The sequence below is a fragment of the Daphnia pulex genome, chromosome 2, assembly GCF_021134715.1.
Source record: "Daphnia pulex isolate KAP4 chromosome 2, ASM2113471v1".
NCBI lineage: Eukaryota > Metazoa > Arthropoda > Branchiopoda > Diplostraca > Daphniidae > Daphnia > Daphnia pulex.
Genome location: NC_060018.1, coordinates 12,251,076 through 12,275,078, shown reverse-complemented (window position 1 = coordinate 12,275,078; position 24,003 = coordinate 12,251,076). Strand labels below are relative to the sequence as shown.

The following is a 24,003-nucleotide window of genomic DNA, read 5'->3' as shown; positions in this document are numbered from 1 at the left end:
CCTTGGCCGTTTGGTGGGGTGGTGTAAACAGCTCACGCTCGACTTGCACAAGCAACTGATTGTTGTTCATAGAATTTCGTGTGCTATCTACATATTAGGATTAATCATCTGATAATTTTAAAAGTTGACCGGTTTTCCTATCGCCATCACTCAAACAAAAAGTCTAAACGTTTAAAATTCAAATCGACCTTTTATGGAATATTCACCATCGGGAATGATGTATTTCATAATTGAGAAGAATGTTTTTTTTTTTCTTTTTTTAAAAGATTATATTTTGGCTCCTGTGGCAAAGCTAATGTGATTTCTTCTGGTGATTACATATATGCATGATGGCCAGACTGGATGAACCGGTTATGAAACAGGTCGTAAAGGTCATCCTCAAAAAATTCAGTTTTTCCCCTGGCAGCCAGAATGTGTATAGAAAAAAGAGAATTGCATGTTGATGATGGAAATAAGAAGAAGAAGAAGATTCTTTTGCAGCAGCTGATCGATGACCCCCGCTATATACGCCTCCGCTGGTCACGTTATTTACCTGCAGGGATTTGATCGCCCAAAGAAAAGAAAAAATGAACAATTGAGGTATGAAGAAAAATAAAAAAAATTACAATTTTTTCCCCCTTTATAACATGTACATGTTTTTAAAAATTGATTGATTTAAATCTAGAGAAAAAGGGGGACCAAGTTATTCAGGTGGACCGTAACGAAGTTCATGGTTACGAAAAACGGATTGTCGTTAATGTGTGGTTTTTTTTTTGTCGAAACTGTTAAAAAGAATTTCTTTGGGGGTGATTTTGCCAGGTTGAATGGCTGATGAGCTCATAAAAGAAACGGGAAAAAATGGTAAAGGGGCCAGGGCCTCGGGGTTGCGCTATGCGTTCGTCGATTGTCTCCCAAGTGTGTGTAGTGTTTTGGTGTTTTAAAGATGGCGGCCGTGGGGTTGTCAAGAACCACCACGAGACTTTTGAATTCTCGTTTGCCGGTGATTGTCGTGTGTGGGGCAACCGGCACTGGGAAATCGAAACTCGCTCTAGAATTGGCAGTGAAATATGGAGGTGAAATCATTAGTGCCGATTCTATGCAGGTATTTCTATTTTCCCCCCTCCTTTTAGTCTTGTGTTCTCACATCTTTCTCTCTGGTGGTCGTGAATAAGTCATAAACGTTTTGTATTCCGTGCCACGGCCTCCCACTTACGTCAGCATTGTGCCAAGGTGCCGCATTGTTAAAGATCCCCAGGTCTACAACAAGTCTGGCTGCTTTAAAGTTTGATGCACTACTTTGAATAACAATTTTCTCTTTTCTCGAAAACAGCCAGGCCTGTGTTGAGTTGTAGGGTCAGTGCAGCAGCCATTGGAAGCGGTTCAAGCCCACCACTGCAGAATGCGAACAAGCCATAAACTAGATTCAGCGATTAACCTCTTTCTAAAAGAAATAATCTTGGCTAGGTCTGGGACCGGTGATTTCACTTTTTCGACTAAGGGTCAGATAAGTTCCATGCCAGAATGCAGACAAGGCCACACCATCAGAGGCTCTAGAATCCTTTTTTTTTCTATTTTGCCCGGAATCCAAGTCACTGCTGCCAGTTGAGATTCCAAGGCCTGGAAACAAAAAAAACTTGTTTGCCTGTGCCCGTTTACGTCACCAGGCTCCTAAATCACGTTTTTTTTCTTTCTCTTACGTGGTGGGTTCGGCCTCAGTTCGAAAAAGAAAAAGGAAGATTATGGTCGTACATTCCCGCTTGAAGCTCTCCCCAGACACAGCCTCAAGGAGGAAAAACATTCACCTTCCTTCCTTCTACCATTTTAACCGTCTGGTCTCGGTTGTTGTGTCCGTAAGCTTCTTTTCCCCCCTCTCTTTAACACACCCTCTTCGTTCGTTCGTTCGTTCGTTCGCCTCTTTTTATTTTTCACGCATTTCTTTATATAGAGCGCGTGTGCGCTCGTTCTATTTTCAGGTGCGCGCCATGCACAAAGTTCAATGACTCGACTAGAGCAGGGCGTGGTCCTTCCTTCTTGTTTTTGGCGGAGTCTCTTCTTAAATTTATCGACTCGCTCTTTTTATGAGTTTCATCAGCCAAAAAAAGACCGAAGAAGGTGGGCGACGAAATGTTGTTGCACAACCCAGCGAAGAGAGCTTCGAGTAAACGATCGAAATTGGATAGAGTCTTCGTGTGTGTGCAACAACAACAAGGCGAGAGCAGGGCAGACTTAATTGGATCCACGATCGACCTCCCCCCTGGCCCCTTGTACACATTTTTCTTGTTTTACCAATTTGAACATTCCGAACGCTCCCGCCAAAAAATGAAAAAACAACGACGTAACTTATTTTTAGATGCATTTACGAGGGACAAGAGACAGACACACACATAACAAGGTCGACACAAAAAAATACTGTACAACTTGTAGGGTGTTGGAATGACTGGGCTCCTTTTATTTCTGCCAAGCGAAAACAGAAATGGTCAAAGAATTTTTCGATCGGTCCGCACGTGAGTCGGCCACGTGACGTTTGATTATCCGTGTGTGTGTTTGTGTCCTCAATTGATTGTTATTTGCTCGATGACGGGACAGATTCTCTCTGATCAAATAAAGTGGAAAAGATAATTTTTCCAAAGTTACTTTTGCGATAGCCGATAGTACAGCGTTACATATTTTTCGGTTGCTGCTGTCTGCCAGCTACGAATCTAAAACTGCGCCGTTTATGATACATCCCCCACCTCCCCTATCTCTCTCCCGCTCTTTCAGCGATGGCGTGAGAAATGGGGAGGTAAGTGTGGGAGGCTTGTCTGGCGGTCAAGGACGATCACGCGGAAATCACGCCCCTCTTGCACGACCCACATGAGCCGAGCGATCTTACGCCAAAAGCAACAAGACAAAAAAAAATGCGTATTTCTTTTGTTTTTTGTTTTATTGTGTGTTTGGAATGTTGTGTTTGACATTAATCAATTGATATGTATTCATAATTTGCTGGGGGTTGAATCTGAAACTTTATTAAAAAAGGAGAGAGAAAGAGACGAGCTGTGGTTGATTAAAGAACAAATCAGATCGGATGACGTGTCGGGAGCGTTGGTGGTGGTCGAATTCGTGACTGGGCGCCTTTTTTTTCTTAAATTTTATTTTCTGCCTTTCGTGCGGAATTTCCCGACCGCCGTGAACAATTTTTATATTTTATTATAGGCGAAATTCGTGAGTCGTCTCGACATTTTTTTTTGTGTTCGCTCTTGACCGCAGATCCTTTTTGTTTCTTCGTCCATTTGCGCCGCGAGTCGGTGACCATCCCTGCCCTGGGGCTGTTGTACCTTGAACAAGTACAACAACCGCGGCAGTCGGCCAAAAAATTGAGAGCCCCGACAGACATTCGCACGTCAAAGTTAAAACAAACCAAAAACAAACGAGAATTCAACGATTCCTGAAATTTTTTGGGTTTTTTCTGGGTGTGGTCGATTGGCGCCACCTGTCACTATTTCTCGCCATTGGTACAAACTCGTTGACAATTTAATTAATCGATGGCCAATCTATGGAAATGATTTTCAATGTCGACAGCACATTCCCCATTTACGTCGACGTTTCATTTCGCAATGCCCTCAGACGCCCAGGTAAACCGAAAAAATAAGTCGATAAAGATAAATTTCAGGGACTTTTTCTGTCTCTCCTTTCCTCCAGCCGTTCGTACCCAACGACCTCACGTTTTTTTTTTTTTTTTTTATGTCAGAGAGAGCGGGAGTGAGGTGGTTCGTATGAGGTTGCCTAAACCAGCCGCTAGTCGCAGTTCTGCCAATAAAGTTGCCTAGCTCCAAGGTTGACGTTCCTGTTGTTGTTTGTTGTGGGGGGAGTTTCGATTTCACAAAAAAGAAACGAAACCGGCACAGCGACTACTGCCCATTTTCGTCGTGCGCCTTTAGAATAATCGTCTAATAAAAAAGTCCTTGAGGGAATGAGAAAATGGCCTAACTCTCTCGTCGGCCGCAGCCTCACACACACGGGAAAAAAATTATCTAATCGGTCGTCTAGCGGCGACGGCAGGGGGCCCCGGCAGCACAGCCCAGCTCAGCCCAGCTCGGTCAGCGCCCGATTTCATTCAAGGACCGCCACCACTCGCATACATGTACGTCTTTGAGGCCGTTGGGATCAAAAGTTGTCGGTAACTCTTGGCAACCGCGAAAAAATAAAAAAACCAAAATTAAAATTGTTGTCTTGTCGACATGATAATCTCCCCCCTAAAAAATAGGCCGGCAGCCGGCTGTTTGGTTGCCTGTGGCCGGCCAGCGAATGAATCGAAGACGCTTGTTGTCATGAAACGTCGAAGGACGTGACTGCCATTCAAAGGTTGATCCCGTTGGCTTGTGTTCCTTTTTTCTTTTTTTTTTCTTTTATTTCTTGTTTGTTTTCATTTCGAAATGCAAAAGATTAATCAAGTGGTGGGACAGAGAGATAACACGTTTGAATGGGCCGGCACTCACGGGACGCACACACAATGTCCGTGAATCAACGCAGAAAAACAAGAGTCCATTTACGAAACCAAATTGTCTTTTGATAGACATTGTCTTTTCTTTTACATCATTTTTATCTTTTATCTTTTTTTCTTTTTTATTCAGATCTACCAAGGGCTGGACATAATCACGAATAAAGTCACGTTGGAAGAGCGGCAGCTCGTCCCCCATCATCTCATCGATTGCGCATCACCCTTGACCCGCTGGACCGTCGTGGACTTTCAACGCAAATCGTTGGCTGTTGTAAGTTTTTCATTCATTTAATTTCTCGTTTGGAAACTGCTGGGCGGTCGGTCTGTTCCGGTTGCTACGAGCTTCCGTCCAGATCGCGCCATCCGATAGCCAATGTGTGTGTGTGGTTGTCGGGTGTTGCCGCCCAGCTGTCAAATGTGCAACCGGATGACCCCGTGGTTTTGATTATTTCTTTTTTTGTTGTCTGATTTTGAATGGAAATGTCGTTTCTGTGTGTGGTGTCTGCCACTGGGATTTTTTTGATTTGACTATGAGCGCTGAATCAGCAGTTTTTGTTGCGCTCCTTTTGGTCGAAAAACTTTTGGGTTGTTTGGGATGACCTCTTGGGTTTTCGGGGCATCTCGCGGTGTCCAGTCAACCGTCGAGCAGTGGCGATCCCCATCGGTTCAAGGTCCTCCGGGATTTTTTCATTTCCAAATTAAAAATTAAAAGAAAACGAACTGACGTTGTGTCTCTGTCTGGACCTTCTCCAATTCCTAGAAAAAGAAGCGATTGACACGTAACGACGACTTGGGAAAAAGTCCGCGGACGAGATATTGTTGGACCGGTTCCCCTCCCCCCTACCCATCCCAAAAATGTTCTATTAATACGAATTTACTACAATTAAAAATAATTTGGGCCGACAGATTGACGACTTGCTGCTCAACGGACGGGTGCCGGTCATCGTTGGCGGGACTCACTACTATATCGAGTCGTTGCTATGGAAAGTGTTGCTGGACGGTGACCACAAGTCCGGCCAGGACCAGACGACTTTGCTTTACGAACGAGACGAGCAGCTGCGACGGCAACGGCCGTCCACGTCCACTCAGACGGCCCAGACGCTCGACGACGGGAACGATAATGACGAGCTACTTTTGAAATTATTACCGTTGGGCGAGGTGGGATCGGACGCCAAGGCGCTGGAGCATTTGAGCAGCGCCAGACTTCACCAGCTGTTGAGGAAGGTCGATCCCGTTATGGCCGACACTATACACCCGAATAACCGACGTAAAATCTTCAGGTAAACCGGCCAAATTCTTTCCGTCTTTTTATTTGGTTGAAATTTGAATTTGAATTTGGTGACCGCGCCCTTATTATTCAAATTTCGATCGGCAATGATGAGGGAATTTCCCGGGAGTATTTCGAATGCAAAGAATTAACGAAATCATTATCAAAATCAACACGAAATGACAAGGGCACGCGCTTGATGGGAGGTAATGGGACTATCGAACCTGTTGGTCGAAATTCCTTTTTTAATTTGGCGGTTCCAAAGTTTTTGAAGGCAAACAGATTGACACGTAGACAATAAACAGGAAAATAATCGGAATAAAAAAACAAAACCAAATTTTTAAGGTTGATGGGTTCTTCTTGTTTTGGGGGGTTGTCTGGGGCTCGGTCCCTGCCGGGCAAGGACAGCTGGACCGAAAGAATAATTTTGTCCATGCTGCAACAGTATATATCTGTCAACTTAATTAAGACGTTGGAATTGAGCTTTTCTTTTTTTCTTTTTTTCCTTTTTTCTTGACATGTTGTCAACTGAAATGGATCGAAGAAAAAAACAAGAAGTCTAATAAATTCCACTGAAAGAAAGGGGAGGGCAAACGTTTTAATAAAAAAAAAATAAGACGATCGAACCCAAAAAAGGCGGTAAATTTGAAACCGGTTTTATTTTATTTTCTTTAAAATTAATTCTTTGTGTGTGTTTGATCGTTCCTTAATTCGAAATTCAAACGAACACGGAAATCCTCTTTTCTCTTTTTTGGGGTTGTAGAGAGAGAGAAAGAGATATCAAACATATTATTATGTATTCAATCACGTAATCATTTGTGAGTCGCGCTCATTTTTCTTTGGCTCTTGGGCGGCCCGGAATCTTTTTTTATTTTATTTTATTTTTGCGATATTGAAACGACATTCGTCGCGCAATATAAAATACCCAGACAAACTAAACTTGGTGTATACGTGCATGGGTCCTGTCTGTCTGTCTGGATAGTTTCCTCGACTATTTCAAACGGACGTCGTCGTGTGTTCTGGCGGGAAACTTTTGGTAAAGTTGCTGCCGAGACGGCAATTTCCCAACTTGTTGTTTTTCTACTTGCTGAACTTTGTGGTCGGTTCCAGAGTTGGTTGTTCAATGAATGTTTGAACGCGACCCGCTTGCAAATTACCCGCCGCACACTGGTGTAGTAAAAACGGGAATCTATCCGGAATGATGGACATCCTATGCGTGTAAACGGATTGCGCCTCTAGTCTTGGGAGGGGTAAACGAAAATTTTCCAAGTTCATCCGGTCCGGAATCGACTTGAAATCTATATTCCATTTCTTTTTAAAATTAAAAAAAAACGGAAGAACTTTTTTTTGTTGTTTAGGGGATTTGTTCCCATGGAACAAATTCACCCTAGAAGAAATAAGTCGACCAAAGCCCCTCAAGCCGCCGCCGATGGCGTCTTTAAATCCCCCCCGCTGTCTTATTTTCCCTTTTGTTCCAAAAAAGGCAAAGAAGAAGAAGAAGAAAATAATACAAGAAAAACAGTCTGAAGAATCTATACGACCGACCGATGGTGTGTATTTGTGAAGCTAATATCCACCAGCCAACACAATGGGGGGAAGGAATAGGAAGAAGCAAAGTGGAAGGGGGGTAGAGAAGAAAAAGATAATATATATCCGGAATAGTGGTGGCGATGGTAGTACCAGAGGGGGGATGTGTGTACATGTAAGTAGGAAGAGAAAACCCCCGCGCCTATAGGTCACACTTCCGCCGCTTCCGCCGTCGCCCGCTCTACTCTGAGGCACTTAACATTAGTGCGCCCACGTATATACGTATATACCCATCACTATACTTTTTCTTCTTCTTCCCATCTGACGTAATTTTTCGATTCTTCCTTTTTCATATAATTTTTAGTCGTGCCCATATTTATTTTATTTTTTCGTCTGGTGTCAAAGGAAATGCAAATGACGTTAGCGCATCAAGTTTTGGTGCAGGGGATTATTTTTGTTTTTTATTCGAAAGAAGGGGAAGCGAATCAATTGGGTTGATGCCACGGAGCGCGCGCACGTTCTCCAAAGAAGAAGAAAAACAAAAATATGATTATCTTCCATCCAAGACATTCCTGTTGGATAAAGAAGAAGAAAAAACAAAAAAACAATGGGGAGCTGCTGCTGGCCTGGCGCAAGCCACACACACTTCTTCTTCTTCTTCCAGTTTTTAAGACCCACAACCGGCTTGGATTCCTTTATTTTTTTCTTCTTGTAAATCGGTTCGAATTTTTATTTAAAATTTTTATTTTATTTTATTTTTTTCTACTCTCGAAAAACCCAGGGGTTGAAGTGGTAGAATTCGGTAGGATGATGACGGACGGACGCTCTTCTTCTTTCTTTTTTGTTTTGGGGTGGATTTGATGTTTCTAACTCGATAACGATGCTGACCTTCGTAAGGGAAAAAGATTATTTGTTCTTTCTTTTCTCGGTAGTGTGGAACCCGGCCAGGTTTCCGTGTTAAGATATTCCACGTGTTTTTTCTTTCCATTTTTTCTTTTCTTTTTAAATAAAAAATATTTAGATATAATTTCACCCCTGGTTTTTCTGAGAAGAAGAAGAAGAAAAATGCTTTTTTGGGAGCAGCCTATGGCCTGAGGAATGATGTCGTTCGACGAGCATTGATGATCCAACTGGAACACTGTCAGAAATGTGTAGTAGTAGACCTTTCTGGTGCGGACCCGGTCCAATTTATTTCGAATTACTTCAACGTTTTTTTTATTATTATTTTCGTTGGGATGGCTACTGCTCTGACCGGTAGCCACGTAATAATTAGGGGATGTTTACTTCTTTTTATTTTCCCAAAAATAAAATAACAAAAAAGGTGGCGTGATTTTTTCTGTTTCTCCCCGTAGACGGGCATCGCTCACTTTCTCTTCTATTTTCGAATAGAAATTTTTTGTGTTTTTTCTACACCAGAGGTTCTCTAGCCAAAGCATAAAAAGTTACCAAGGTCTGTTATTTTTTAAAGGGTTTTTTGGGTCCAAATCGCTAAAATAAAAAGACAAACAAAAAATAAAAATAAATAAAATGTCGAGGGCACATCCAACCCTGACCGGTCTAAAGGTAAAGAAAATCCTTGTTGGATTGATTGTTGGCCTCAATTTGTCATGTGTGGACATTTCTCGTTTTCTAACGGACGCACGGATAAAACGAGAAAAACAAAATAATTTCAATCAGCTCTCATTTCTAAGCAAATGATATGCAAACAATGGATTTTTATTTTCGAAAAAATAAAAAGAGCGATCCCCCACCCAGATTGTCCAGTCACGTGAAATTCCCTCCTTTTAGCACTGCAGCGTATACCCCTATTTCGGCGATGCTATCGCCCATTTTGCTCGTTTTTTATCTGCGAAACAAATTCCCGTTTGGTCGTGAGGAAAAAAAAAAGTTGAAAATTTGCGGCTAAAAAGGAAAAAGGTGAATTTCTGGTGAAAACAAAAAGGTTTGCGCAACAACCCCATAAAGAACAGAGCGGGTATATAGCTGGTAAACATTGGCCCCGGTGGGTTTGCCAGCTGTTGTGTGTTCCAAAGCGCTGAATAAAAAAACCTCCCAATCAAAATCAGTCGATTGTCAATCATTCCGTTAGATTTAGATTTAGTCTCTCTCTTTGGTTGTTGTCTTGCTAAATTTGCATAACCCTATTGTTAACTACTGGCGTATTTTGGTTTTTACTTTGCCCGTCCGTCCGTCCGTCCTAGCCAAGGAGGAGAGAGCGCCTAGCAACAAGAATCTATCCCCGTGAAGAAGAAAAAAAAATCTGAAATTGTTGCGTGACGAGCTTCTTTTTCCGTCCTCTCCAAAAAATTTGTATTTTTTTTTTCGGGTCGAAATTCTTTTTCCCATTTTGGTCGAATCTCAAGTAAAAAGAAGGATCGACTCTTCTTCTTCTTATTTTTAGAAGAAGAAGAAGAAGAAGGGCGATTCTTTGTTGATCGCTTCAAGTTGTTTCCTCCCACCCCCTCTGAACGGCTGCCACTTGTTTTCCCCCCAACAAGTACGAAAATAGCCGCCAGTTTTTATGTAATCGCTCGTCTCATTGAAAAATAAAGTGTAACGAAGAGTGTGTGTGTGTGTGTGTCTGGGATCTGCCGCCGCCGCCGTCGTTTCATTTCCCAAACGTAAAAGTTTCTTCGGGGGGTATACACAGGCAGTAGTAGTCGTCCAATAAAGAAAAGAAGAAGAAGAGAGAGATGCTAATGTCCTATCCCCCCCTCTTGTTTCTTAAATATGCCCCTCCATGCTCGACATTCTTAGCTGTCAAAAACTTTTTTTTTTCTTTTCCAAAAGGGGAATGTGTGTATTTTATTTTTTTATTCGTCCCTCTCGTCCCGTACGTGCTCGTGCCGAGACGCTCGCAACCGTCCCTCAACTCCCCTATATCTTTGGGTAACGATTGGAAACGCTGGAAATTCATTTGGAAATGGCCAAACTCAAATAGGGGGAAATGATTTTTGATTTTGCGCTTCTAGACGAAACGTTTAATTGATTTTGTATCGGGAATTTGTTGGTACTCTGTCGACTCGGACGACCTTGCCGATCCTTCCACCTTGTACTCTGGGAACTCTTTTCCTTCGTGACTTTTGCTCCTTTTTGGGTCATTTTTCGAGTTTGGTCTTGATTGACGATTCAACTCACGTAAAAAAATAGGGGGTGAATTTCAACCAGAAAAATGAAAATGTTCGTCGCCCATGCTACCGCATTGTCAGCTCATGTTTTCTTCTTTTTTCTTGGTGCCCATTAAATGTTTGAAATTTCTGTTTCTCTCTCTTCCCGCCCATATTTTTTCTCTCTCTTTTTTTAAGATGGAAAAATGCGTTGATTGACAGCGTAAAACATTTCAAAAATGGCATTCTTAACATTGTGCACCCCCCTTAAAAAAAAAATACTGAACTGAACTTTTATCTCAGATTTTGATTGCATTTTTTTTTTCTCTATAAATTCAATGTCTTGTAGGGAGGGGGGAGGTTGGGGTGGGGCTCAAGAGAGCCGAAAATATTATTCGAAAAAGGAGATAATAAAAAGTAGGTCTGACGAAGAAGAAAACACGGCGCGAGGTAGACCCCAGCGGTTTGTTGTCTGGACGAGCCAGACGGCACACAAATTACCTGATTTTCTTTTTTCCCATTTTTTATTTCATTTTTGTTGTTTGTCGACATAGGGATTTTTTACCTTTTTTGATTTTTAAAGTGGAAAAATTTATTTCAGCCGCTACCAGCCGGTTGTGTACCTGTGTCTGTGTCCATCGGATGAAATTCTAATTTGTGTGTGTGTGCTGTCGATTCAACCAGAGTCCGTCTCGTCTGAATCACATAGCCCAGGCCGTCTTATTTTATTTTTTCCAACCCGACTGGGATTTAAATTCAATTGGAAGATGATCAGGTTTCTTTTGATTTTTGTTTCCCTTTTTGTGTGTGTTAAATTGGGAAAATGTCACTCGCCTCTCTGCGGGTGTGACTGTCGTTTTGATTTCGACTGCTTTTTTTTTTCTTTTTCTTTCCGGATATACACAAGAGGAGACAAGGCAGACAGAGGAGAGACAGGAAGTGTCGTGTTATTGTCGACTAAATATAGTTTTTCCCCACTATTTTTTTGTTTGGTTAAGTTCCAACAAAAACACCACCACCACCACCACCACCCCCAAAAATAAAATGAAATAAAAAAAAAATAATAAAAGAGCCTGACAACATTCCACACGATTTTATACTTTTGAAAAATTTTTTGTAATTCGACAGTAACAACAACAACAAGGCACCCCTAGCTTGCTGCTTTCACACAGCAGACGCTTTCCTAATTCATCATGGGGAACCTTGTAAAGATTTGGATTAGACACGCCGTCAGAAATAGATGTTCAGCCATTTCTATTTTATTTCCGCTCTTTTTATTTTTCAAATTTCAAAGTTTTTTGTTATTTTTATTTTCTAGTCGGTACTTTTAATCGCATCAACTTCTTGTCTTTTGGCGGGTGATTAGCTCCTCCTCCTCCCCCCTTCATCATTTCCTCACCTTTCTATAAATCTATTTGTAAGGGCTGTTCAATCGCCTTAAATCGTCAAAAGGGTATAGAATATAGAAAGACTCTCCCGTTTAAGCCGGCCGTTGGAATTTTCTAGAAAATAAAGTATAGGGGGGTGCCTCTGGGTCCGCTCCGCTCCGGTCCAGGTGCCTGGTGCCCAGGTGTCTGTAATCTCATTACACCGTGTGATCCTTTTGGCTGACTACTTCATTGTGTATACTCTCTCCTTGTACAGTTTGGTTGTTCCTTCCTTCCCAGGCGGATGAAAGGCAACTTCAAACTAGACGCGTGTTTCTTTCTGGCTGGTCGGGAGTTGTTAATCATTTTGCGGCATTCTAATTTGGTTGTTGTTGTTGTACTACGTCACCTGGACAACGCTCCCATCGCTTCATTAGCATTTAGATGATGAAAGTAACAAAAGGGGCGCTCTCTGCAAATTGTATTTTTATATTTTATCTACCGTCTCTATTGAAAACGAATTTCCCCATTTGAATTTCTTTGATCGCTCGTCCAATCCAATTGCGATCCGTGTCAATCGGAGCGTGAAAATGGGCGGGGGGAAATCTCCCCTCTCGCCCTTTTGATTTATTTTCCCTTTTGACAAATTGGTGATTGAGAATCAAAAGGTGAACTAATCATTTCGTTTCTTTTTCTTTTCTTTTCTTTTGAATTGTATGTGCTGGTTCGGTTGAACGAACGGGCGGGCAGGTCTCTGCAAGCGTGGCAACAGCACGGCCGACCCCATAGTGAGCTGCTCCGGTCGCAACGGGACTCTGAGGGAGGCTCGACGCTGGGAGGTCCCCTCCGCTACGACGCCGACCGAACGCTCATCTTCTGGGTCCAATGTCAACAGGTAAATCAAAAAAAGTTTGAAGTAGTCTAAGTTTAAGTCTAGTCGGTGCCTGGCCCAACTTTTGAATCATTTACCCGCCATTTTCCTTGGTTGCAAAATTGATTTGAAATTTATAAAAACAAATACGACGAGATTAGGAGAAGAAAAGAGAAAAAACTGGGGCGGATTAGAGAGCTCTCTCCCGGTGAATACTGAACTCGATTTTCAATTGATAATGAAGTTTTTTTTTTTACTCTTATAAGTCGCTCGAGTATACAGAAGTTTCCCTCTCATCTATTTATAGGATTTCGTAATGAGATTCCGTAGAGATTTTTCTCATGTCGTTTTCAGTTTTGGGTCTGGTTTTGAGGACAGTGGAAAAGTATTTTTCTCGCTCTATGCGGACGCACATTGTGGACACGGTTTGCTACTTAACAAAACGTCGTCGGCTGCTGGGTGCCGACTGTGCGTCTCTTTTTCTCTCTCTCCTTTTTTTCGGCGGGATTCTATTTTTAAATTATGAACATGGCGAAGGGACAAGGCAAGAAGAGAAAAGAAAACAAGAAAAATGGGGAAGCAAAAACACGAAAATAAAAAAGGCGAATGCGAAATACAAATGCGAATGGTAATCGATACACGCAAGTTCAGCGACAAACTCGCGACAGAGTCTCTCATTTGCATGTCCTTAGATGGGCGTGTCACCTTGGCCAGCCGCCGCGCTCTCGTTTGTTATTCAGAGTAAAAATAAAGACGCCAAAAGATTTTGGATTTCTTCTGGAAAGTGTCGAAATTATCAATTGGATTTTATCGATTTATAAGTAGAGAATTTAGGCGATTTAAAAAAATAAATAAAAATTTGAAAATGTAGTCGTTCCCGCCGTGTTTTAGGAGATCGGGAGCCAAAAGGAAAAACAAAACTGCGGGGATGAGAAAAAGATTTAAAAAATAACTATCAAATAAATAAATAAATGGTAAAAATAAGGAAAACAAAAAAAGGAAAAAGAAAAACAATTTTATTTTTCACGAAAAAGAGACGGCGGCCAAGTCCGTGTGAGACGGTCTGCGTCCTTGGAGGGTCTCACCGGGTGTCGTCTCCTCTCTCTCTGCGGCCGCTCACATCGGAAGAAGAAATACGGAAATAAGAATTGGGTGTGTCGTGCCAAATAGGCGAACGAGAAAGCAAGGAAATTGTGAGGCTCTCACCATTTTGTTTTTCGGTCGTCGGGGTGTATAGATAGGCCAGTGGAATTAAAAATAAGTTTTTGTCTTCCTTCTTCTTCTTCTTGTTCTTGGAACGGAGTTGCGGGGGATCCAAGTTCAACCACCCAGACACTGGACGGGGGTAGGACAGAGGGAGGAAGGAGGCCAAAACAACAGGGTGGTGCCTCGGTGTTTTTAGCTTTGCATAATTCACGGCGACGTCCTAGCTGCTGGCCTTTTTCTCACTCAACACCACGGGCTAATCAAGACGTGTCTTCGACGACGCGGCCAAGACATTGTGTGCTCTTACACGACAGACGCTCTGTGTGTGTCTGTGTCTGTTTGTTCAGAGCTCCAAGAAAAAAGAAGAAGGAAAGAAATTTTGATTTTTCTTTTTCGTTCCAAAAGTCACTGGGCTACTCTACCTTTATGGCATCGTAGAGGATAGGAGGAGGAGGCCGTTAAGGAGCTACTGGGACACGTAAGCCTTCACATCTGGCTGTTGATGGATGCCCTTGTTTTTCTTTGGTGACTTTTTCAGTTATATTTATATTTTTATTTTTTTAAACAAACTCTGGGAGATTCTTCAAAAGAGACACACACTTGAAGGGATTCGTGTGGTGCTAGCGGGGGGGAGGCACCAGACGATTTCATTTTTCCTTTTTTCTTTGAAAGAAACAGTTGAAATCGGATATCGTTTCTTTATTTTTCTTCCTGCGGAAGAGAGCCAAAAAAATTAATAAAAAACACATCCAAATTTGACACGCACCAAATTCACACATTTGGCGCGCGACTCCTCCCACTTTTGAATTTCTTCAATCGATATTATTTCTTCATTTTTGTCTCCAAATTTTTATCCTTTTTTTTTAAAAGTCGGCGAAAGGGCTTCTCTCGTTTTCTTCGGGCTAATTTAAAATAATAATTAAAAAAAAAGACTTTGGGTTGTTTTTTGTTTTTTTTGGTTGTTGTTTGCGTGTTGTTCCCGTCTGCTTAACACGCCGAACAAGGGCTGTGGAGGGAAAGAGACTAACAACAAAAAGGAGGGGAAAACGGATACCCTTGGTTCGATATTGAATTCCTGCCCATCGTTACAATAACACAACAGCAGTAGGTCGTCGTCGTCAGCTCGGTCGGCCGACAAGGTTAAGGGGGTTGCTCCGGTTGCTACTACACGTGAAGACGAGGGTGTGACGGGGTTGGAAATAAATTAATTCAACGTTATTCTTCTTCTTCTTCTTTTCAAGAAGCCGCTTCTGAATTATTTAATTTTATTTGTTTTTTTTTACGACTTCAACCGACTCGATTTCTTGATCTTTTTGTTTGGTTTGTTTCGCCTACAACCCTTTTTTTACGGTCAGGATGAGTCTGATACGAGAGTTAACCGACCGAACGAAGGGGGGAAGAAAAAGTCAATCGGACTAATCCGCCAAAGTCCAGTTTATACTTTGCGTGCGCACAAGGATAGAGAGACTCAATAAGGCTAGTCCCACAGTCCCAACTTGTTAATGAGTTGGTCAAGCCTCATTAGAGAAGTTAAGGTCATCGAGTCGGAGAGAAAGGAGTAGGGCGCCCTGGATGGTTTTTATCATAACGAAACAGCGGCGAGCGTGTGCGAGCATCGAGTGGAAAGAGATAATATCCAATAATAAATGACAATGACGCCAGTTTCTCTAGGACATTGTATGTAGGAGAGAGACCTCCTCCTTAGAGGAGAAATGAGAGCTCTATGCTCCTGGGCTCTTCATCCATCAACTGATTGACCGCCAAAGTCGGTCGGTCGGATCGTTAGCGCGCCAGAAAATCCGCCCAAATCTGCTTCGATCATTTCTTTTTTGTTGTTTGTTGTGTTTTTATTATTATTTTTTTATATTTTGTTTCTTCTGCGCAAAACTCTTTTTTTTTCCCTCCGGATTTTGTGTACGTGTGGTCGGGCTGGGATTTTTTTTTTCGATTGGACGACCTCTGATTTGGGTGACATTAGCCCAAAAGAACATTTGAAAGTCGCCTCTTTTCTTATTCGTCACCTACTCTGGAAGCGAACGAATTTTTTTAGATTTTTTTTTTCTCTTTAAAAAATGTTTAAAATTTTGAAAAAGAAAAAATTATATTAATCAAGAGAAATATGTTTGTTATCTTCAACTTTTTTTTTTTAGAAGTCCGAGAATTCTGTCGCGCCAAAACATTTCAAACAATTTGAACGATCATTCAAAACATTTTTTTTGTTGCTCCTTTCACCTTTCATTTGGAAATTGAATTTTAATTAAATTCAAAAAAGGGAAAATTCCCCAGACTATTTGAAAAACCAACACATTCACGTCTTGATTGCCATCATCGAATTTATAACGAAAAAACCAAATTAATGAAAAGACAAAAATGATTAAATTAAAAACGAGCAACTGCGTACAGGAGAGAGAGATAAAAATGATGTTCATCCCACCGTTTGCAGGTCGGGCCCTCGAGCCGAGAGCGAACCGATCGATCAGACTACAAACAAGAAAACAAGAGCGGAGTCAGTCTGCGCTAATTCTTTTTTTCTTTTTTTTATTTTTTATTTCTTTCATATTTTTCTGTTTGTTTCGTAAGTATCTCCAACAAGGAAATAACTTCATTTTTTCCTTTTTTTTTTTTATTTTTCACCTCAAAAAATTCCTTTGGACGAAAAATCAGGAGGTGCTGGACCGTCGACTCGATGCCCGTGTGGATGACATGATGTCTCGCGGCCTTGTAGCCGAATTGGCCCATTTCCACCACCTTTACAACGAACGGCGCCTACAGGATGAAAAAATCAAGTACCGTCTCGACACATTCTTCCTCGTCTTCTTCTTCTTCTTCGACTACTTTTCTCACTCGCGCCATTTTGGCTAAAAATAACGAAATCAAAATTAGTGTGTCGTTATGGCATTGCCAATGCCACACCGGATTGGCTGGCGTATGGCATTCTACGAAACAAAAACTTGTTTTTCTTTCTGTTTTTTTAACTGTCGTCTGCCTCCGTAATACTATTAAATTGCGTCCGAGTTTATTTTGAGACGACGAGCGGGGGTTAGCCCCGAACTACTGTACATTTTCAAAATGCAAAAGTTACAACAGTTTGTTTCTTCGCTAAACTTAATGCGGACCCTCTTTCGTGATTTTCCAAACATGTCGTCGGGATTCTTTCGCATTGTTTGTGAGAGCAGCTGCCGGCCCCGAGGCCCTTTTTTCTAGTAAGCCAAAAAAAGAATAGGAGGGAAAATATTTGCAATTCAAATTCACGTTCCCTTTTTTTTCTTCCTTCTCCCGCCGTCGTCGGATTGATGGACTAGTGGTGCCCTCTCCTCATCTCATTTGTTTGCAGCCAGGATAAGAGATAGGTTCGGATAGGATTTAGTCTGTAAATAAGTTTGATCACGTTTTAAAAGAAAATAGAAGATTGGCTGTTCGCTATATACTCGGGCGGAGGGCGCCGGAAGGAGAACTTTTAGCTCGTTGATAAACGAGCGGGAAGGAGTAAGGAAACTCTGGCGATAGTAGAGGGGCCTTCATTATCGCGACACAAAGTTTGGGAGTCAATAGAGATGGAAGTAAAACTACTACTACTACGACGCACACTATGCTACTTATACTACTACACAAGTTTCTTCTTGACTCCAACTTACTACCATCACGTGACAGCTCGGCCAATCAGAGCGAGATTTTGATCAGTGGGATTTTTTGCCGCCAATTTTTTCAAATGATTTATGATATTCATTCTTCTCTTTCTTGTCTAGTGCGGCGTCTATTCCGTTTCGGTCAATATGTTTTTGCCACGTTTGAGTGAATTTCTACAGTCGCCCCTTTTTCTTTGCTCATTTGGGTCCAAAAGTCTCTCCATCGTCCAGCCGGAACGGCCGCCGCGGTATCTCTTTTCTTTTCCGTCTTTCAGTCGCCCACCGAAACCAAAAAGAAGTTTGTTTTGTCTTCCTCTTTTGGCGGAATGGAATGAATTGTATGGCGAAAAGAAATCAAATTCTACGGCGCGCTCAGCGGCGGTGGCGCTGCGTGCCGTTGCGCAACACATTTTTTCTTTTTTCGGGAGGCAAATCAAATAGAAAAGACCCCCAAAAATATGGGCGCGCGTTGTAATCGAGAGTCAAAACGGACGCCACGATAGTGTATGCAAAAATATCCATCTCTCAATATAAAAAAGAAAGAAAAAGGTACATATTTATTTTTTATTTCATTTTCTTACCTGAACCTACACACACGCTAGGCATTTCGCGGAATCGGAGGAGCGATGAACTCTGCTGCTGACGGTCCCTTCCCTTTTTTTATTTTTTCCTTCCTGATATCTGACGTGAAGGTTGTCTGTACCAACGTAGTAAAAAACAAAAAAGAAATATGAAAAAAGGCGAAACAAGTACCGACGACGACGATGTGAAGAAGGAGAAGAAAAGCGCCAAATTCTTTGCCAAATGGGAGCCATTCCAAGAGTGACTTTTTCGGCGGTGGTTTTTTTTTTCTTTTTTCGGCTCCTCTCTCGTGGGACGACAGTGTGAGTGACCTGTTTTTTCCTCCTTCCCTCATCGTCTACCTACGCGCATTTATTTTTTAATTCAACCAGAATTTCTTGGAAAAATTTGAAAAAGTTTTTCGGCGAAAAACATTTCCCCCGTCTCTCTCACCTTGAAAAATGTTTGAGGAGATTCGAATAGTCGACGTCCTTGTCTATCCCCTATGTGGCCTTGATTCGTACATTTGACTATTGCGCAATAGGGTCGGAACGAAAGAGAGAAAATTCGTTCGCTCTTTTTTTCTGGCCTATTGTCTTATCGATCGGGTGTGTGCACGATGTCGACGCATGTTGTGTGTATATATACAGTCATGCGTGAAAGTTTCTTGAACAGGCAAATGGCTCTCTATGTTTTCAGTTTAATTTGACGGAAGGGATACTACGGTGCCTACCGTACCCCCGATATTTTACGCCCTTTTCTCTTTTTCTTTATATTCTTCTCTTCCTTTACCTACGAAAGAAAAAGAGAAAAAGGCGCAAAATACTGGGGGTACGGTAGGCACCGTAGTATCCCTTCCGTCAAATTAAACTGAAAACATAGAGAGCCATTTGCCTGTTCAAGAAACTTTCACGCATGACTGTATAGCAGTCTGGGCCTCTGTGTGTGTATGGGTGATTTTGATTTTCCCGCCTTGGCGACCGCGCCATTTCCCAGACACATCGGGCCCGTACCCCGTGACTCCCGACGTTTCACGTGACTCAGCACCGCCCACCGCAGCCCTAACGTGTACGGGTGGCGTGATGGGGTATGGAGCCGAAAGTTTTTTTCTCTTTTTCTTTTTTCGCCAGGGTCTTGTGTCGTTTTCTGGCGCGTTGGCCAAGCGCAACGTCAGAGAGAAATGGGGCCGACTCACGAGAGAAATGCGAAACTTCTTTTCTAGTTCAGCTGCTGCTGCTGCTACTGCTGCTCTGTTGTCACCGTATAAAGAGAGTACTACAAACTGCTATCTACTTCTTTTTTTTTACTAGTGTACAGTCGTCGCAATCGGTCGTCTGTTTGGTCGAATGTCGACACACTAGCGTGTCACGAAAATAGCCGCTATCGGAGGGAGTCCAACTGGGCGGGAAATTCGGTTTCCCGTAGAAAACAACCTATTTTTTTTCTATTTTATTTTTCCCATCAACAACAACAACAACAACATCCCGGGGTAGAGAGATTTAGATGCGACGCTGTTAAGTTGTTTGTCTCAAAAGTCCTTGACTGACCCAACCAAATTAAATTTTTGTTGACCGAAATTTGTTTTCCGTATTTTTTGGGCTCTGTTGCGCAACATTTTTTCGAGTGTTACATGGCGGCCAGGAGCATTTTAGATAGGGGGGAGCCATTTCTATAGGTTGTTGTTGTTGTTGTTGTATTACTCCATCACCGGCCGTGCCAAGGACAACCTCTATTTGGCATTGAGTGGGCCCAGAGTCGAAGGTCCTCCTCAGATACTCTTGTGCTCTATCTCGACTCTCTACTCTGAGATGTTTTTCATTCCTGGCGGCCGAGAGCGGCTGGAGGAATTGGCGTCGAGACAAGAGTCAGAGAGTGGGGACCAGCTTTTATTTTGTTGTTCACGTAATAATTCGAAGGCCGACGTCCAACGTCGTAGGCTCTAACGCGCAAAAAGTTCCTTTCCTCTGGTTGCTAGGAAGGAAAAAAAAAAGAAAAGTCCAGGGACGGACAACCAATTTCTATGGTGAGAGTGTGTCTGTCTGTCTGTCTGGCTGGCTGGCTGGTTCGCTGGGGCTGGTGTAGAACAAGCTCCCGTTAGACGTCCTTGAGCGCAGTTTAGCGACGTCGCCACTGGCGGCGCTACCGTCTATACGACGCCACCCCTTTTTTATTTCCTTTTTTTTGGGAAATTATTTTCATTTTCCAGGGTTATGGCGTAACTTGTTATCGATAAAGAAGAGCTTTTTGGGACGCCGTTACGTCATCGATTTCTTTTGCCACTTCCCAGTTTTGTTGTCGTTTTTGTTTTTTTCTTTCTTTCGTTCTCTTTTCATTTCGATGTTATTCATAGCTCCCGCCCCTGGTTACTTCACTCGATAGGAAAAAATGGGCGATTATTTTTGGGGGGTTTTTATTTTAGCAAAAAAAAAAGGAGCTCTGGGACGTTTTATTGGATCAAGATGCGGGATGCATCACGCGAAGCCACACCAATGTGTGTGTGTGGCTGTGCGTGAATTCCTGCCATTGGAAGTTGTCCAGGAATCATTTCGGGGACACTTTTTCTGCACGCGAAAATGCGACGCAACTTCTCTCACACACGCCCAATCGATACCCTTGAGCTCTCCGGCGTTCCTCACTCTGCGCGTTCGTGTCTGGCTGCCGTCTTGGTGTAGTCGTGTGACTCGTCTGTATAGGGGGGGGGGGGGGGGGTTATAGATCCCCCCCATCCCACCCTCCTAGCCCCCCCTACAAGGACCCCGAAATGCGTAGTAGTAGTAGTAGTAGTCGAGCTGGATCGATTACACACGGAACCGACCAGAGTTTCCGCTTCTTCTTCTTCTTCTTTTTTGTTCATGTCCATGTCTGGCGTGTCTGTGTCTTACAGCCCGGGACTTTTGAATCAATACTCTTAACAGAAACTTATGAAGCTCTTGTATGTATGTATGTACGTCTCTCTCGTCTCAAATATTAATATAGCTAGGACAGGTGACTCGACTTTTAATCTTTTGTTATTTTTTATGGCCCATCTGGGCCTGGCTCCCGCTCGACGGGAAAGAGAAAACAGAAAATATGGAACGTTTGGGGGTGAATTATTGCGCACTTTTTTCTTTTCCTGATGTCGCCGTCGTCGCCCTTTATCCCCCCGTTTCTCTCTCGCCGTTCCAGAATTAGATATGTCTGTATGTGTGTGGCTTTTCTCTCAAGCAAAACGGTTTTTTTTTCGTCTGCCAGACGGTCGGGAATTTTTCGGTCCCGACGTCGTTCGTTCGCCAGTCCCCGGCCGAGAGGGAAATTCCTCACGAGTAATCCCATTTCAGTGGTGGAGGAGGTCGAATAATAATGGCCCGTAGAAGAAGAACGAAGAGAATTGAAATAGAAAAACGGTGTATTTTCTCCCGACGTCGACTTGTGTGACGGTATGTCTGTGCACAAGTCTACTGGCCCATTTCCCGTTTGTTTTTTTATTACCGTAGACGACCTACTTGAAAAAATAAAAAATAAAAAAAAGTTTTTTGATAATCCCGGCGCAAAAAAAAAGAAATTTGCCCCTTTTTTTCACCGTGTGATTATTTTCTTATCGAATCCGTTTTCTCTTTCGGCCCTCCGTAGAAAAAGAAAATCAAATAACCGCATCTCTCGAACGATTTAACAGACGCCGTATACCCTACGGTCTCCCACCCATTTCGATTCCGTCTGGCCTTCGTCTTTCTATTGGACTTTGCGAATCGCCACCAATCACGTGGCTCTCTCTCCCTACTCCCGCCACGTAGTAAAAAAAAACTACTATTACTACGACTACTACGACTACTACTACCACCGTAGAGTGTGTGTAACACATACACACGCGCGCTCTCGCTCACGTCAACTCGAATCAATTTATTAATTTCTTTCTTCTTCTTCTTCTTGGCTTGTGTTCTCATTTTCTTCATTCTACTCTCATTCGTCCCGCCCATTTTCTTTTTTTTTATCACTGTACATAATTTTCCCGCGGGAATTTCGCTCTTATCTTTTCGCATCTCCATTCAAAATTCTTTTTTTTTTTCTGCGCGTGATTTTCTCGCTAGATAACAAAAAATGTCGACGTTCAATCCCAAAAAATGAAGGGCAGTAAAAAATAATTATTTTCGTCGTAAATCAATCGGCTGACTGACTTCTTGCATGGAAGGAAACGAGAGAACAAAAAAAAAGGCGATGGAATTTTTTTTTTTGTTTTTTATTTTGGGTATGAGGATGGAATAGTTTGGGCGTATTCCACGTCATCACGATGAAGGAAAGAAAAAAAAGAAGAGTAATTTCCTTTATTTATTAATTCTTTTTCTTTTTTTGTTTTTTTTTTTTCACGAAAATATTTTTCCCGTCCTGCGCCGCTGCTCTGTCGTGAATTGAAAATAAAAAAAATAGGGAAGCGGATTACACCATCGGCATTTTCCAGTCGATCGGACTGAAGGAGTTTCACGAATTCCTGGTGCTGCCATCTAGCGAGCAGACGACTCAAACGGGACGGCGTCTCCTCGACCAGGGCGTGGAGGCCCTGAAAAGCCGCACCAGACGCTACGCCCGTAAACAGACGAAATGGATCGTCAAGCGTTTCCTTGAGCAACCCGATCGCCAGGTGATTTTTGAATACCATCAATCAAATGAAATCAAATCGGCCGATTTTCTGATATAATTTAACCAAATTGTTTTCTCATTCTCAGGTGCCTCCGGTGTACGGACTGGATGCCACGGATGTGACCGAGTGGAACGAGAAGGTCCGCGACGTGGCTTTCCGGATTGTCGACTCTTTTGGCTCCGACGAGGAGCAAACGGGAGACGGGAGCGAGTGCCGGCCCAAGCCGCTGGCCGTCGCCGAGACGACGACGCGGGAAGAGCAAACGTCCTTTCACTGCCCGCTCTGCGAAAAGGTGACGGTCGGCCAGCGCCAGTGGCAAGAACACCTCGGCAGTAACCGACACCGCAAACTGGTCAAACGGGCGGCGACCAACGGAGACGGCCTCGACCAGCAGTCCAAACCTAGACGACGCCAACCAAGGAGCGCCAAGACGGACCGAGCTGACGAAGACGAAACAAACGCGGGCGGATCGCAGGAGGCGGCTTTGACATCCGCTCAGGCTGCCCAGGAGGAACAGCAGCAGCAGCCACAACTACCATCACTACAAATAGATCAGCAGACCTCTTAAACAACCAACGTTAGCGCGCCCAGCCTGCCCGGCAGACTTTGAAAAACAACACAAAAAATTCCCGTCTCTTTCCCTCTAGATCTTTTCTTCTCTTTCCGGAAAAGTCCTTAAATGATCCGGCGTCGTTTAATGATCCGCTTCCCTTTCATTCTTTTTTCTCTTCTCCAGGGCAGCCCGGCGTGTTGTGTGATATTTCTCCCGTTTGCCGGCCAATGTTTCGCACAATAAAACCAAAATTTGTAGAAGGAAAAAGCTGAAACTGAATGATAGTCAATTTGTCTGTGTGTGTGTTTTGTAAATTCTTTGGCTGAGCTGGGAAATGTTTGGGGGCTAAACGGCAATACACAAAAGTTTAGTACTAGACAATGAAGAGAGATGGAAGCGATTTCTATGGGTTTTTTATTTTGCTTTCTTTTCACCGTTGAAATAAACGCTGGCTGGTTTTCTACGCCTCAATGGAGTCGGCCGGCCTGCACGGCAGTTATATCATGTAATAACAGTTGTTTGGAGAGGAAAAAAATTGACCAATAGCTCTTTTTGTGTTCACCAGCATTTATTCCGTGTGGGAGGAGGAAATGGCTGTTTTGTGTCGGGACTCTTTTCCGCTTATTTTATTTTGATTTTACAGGGCGGATATTTCGTTTGCATTTACACACACACCAACGCCAAAAAACTCTCCTCCGTATTATTTTATTTCTTTTCCTTCCCATTTTCTGCTTACGCTTCGTGATCGTGATGATTCAACTGGTTGTGACCTTGGGAAATGGACACGGGAAATGGGAAAAGTATTTCGTCGGAATGTTTCGCCCAGGACATTCTAAGAACCGTGCCTGAT

The 24,003-nt window shown here is 42.8% G+C and overlaps 1 protein-coding gene and 1 long non-coding RNA gene across 3 annotated transcripts; one reads left to right on the top strand and one right to left on the bottom strand.

The window, feature by feature from the left end:
* Nucleotides 1-266: 266 nt before the first annotated feature.
* LOC124207647 lies at nt 267-2,051 on the bottom strand. 2 transcript variants are annotated; one of them, XR_006880076.1, is made up of 2 exons: nt 1,193-2,051; nt 267-532 (listed from the first exon to the last, which is right to left on the bottom strand). It is a non-coding gene; the product is annotated as an uncharacterized LOC124207647 (long non-coding RNA). The 2 variants fall into 2 exon arrangements; XR_006880075.1 differs by having other exon boundaries at nt 1,415-2,051.
* LOC124207583 (tRNA dimethylallyltransferase-like) lies at nt 889-23,538 on the top strand. The gene is made up of 7 exons (XM_046605127.1): nt 889-1,081; nt 4,590-4,727; nt 5,363-5,736; nt 12,475-12,619; nt 16,466-16,587; nt 22,390-22,600; nt 22,686-23,538. The coding sequence occupies exons 1-7, from the start codon at nt 923-925 to the stop codon at nt 23,166-23,168; spliced, it is 1,632 nt and encodes a 543-aa protein (XP_046461083.1). The 5' UTR covers nt 889-922; the 3' UTR covers nt 23,169-23,538.
* The last annotated feature ends 465 nt before the right edge of the window (nt 23,539-24,003 follow it).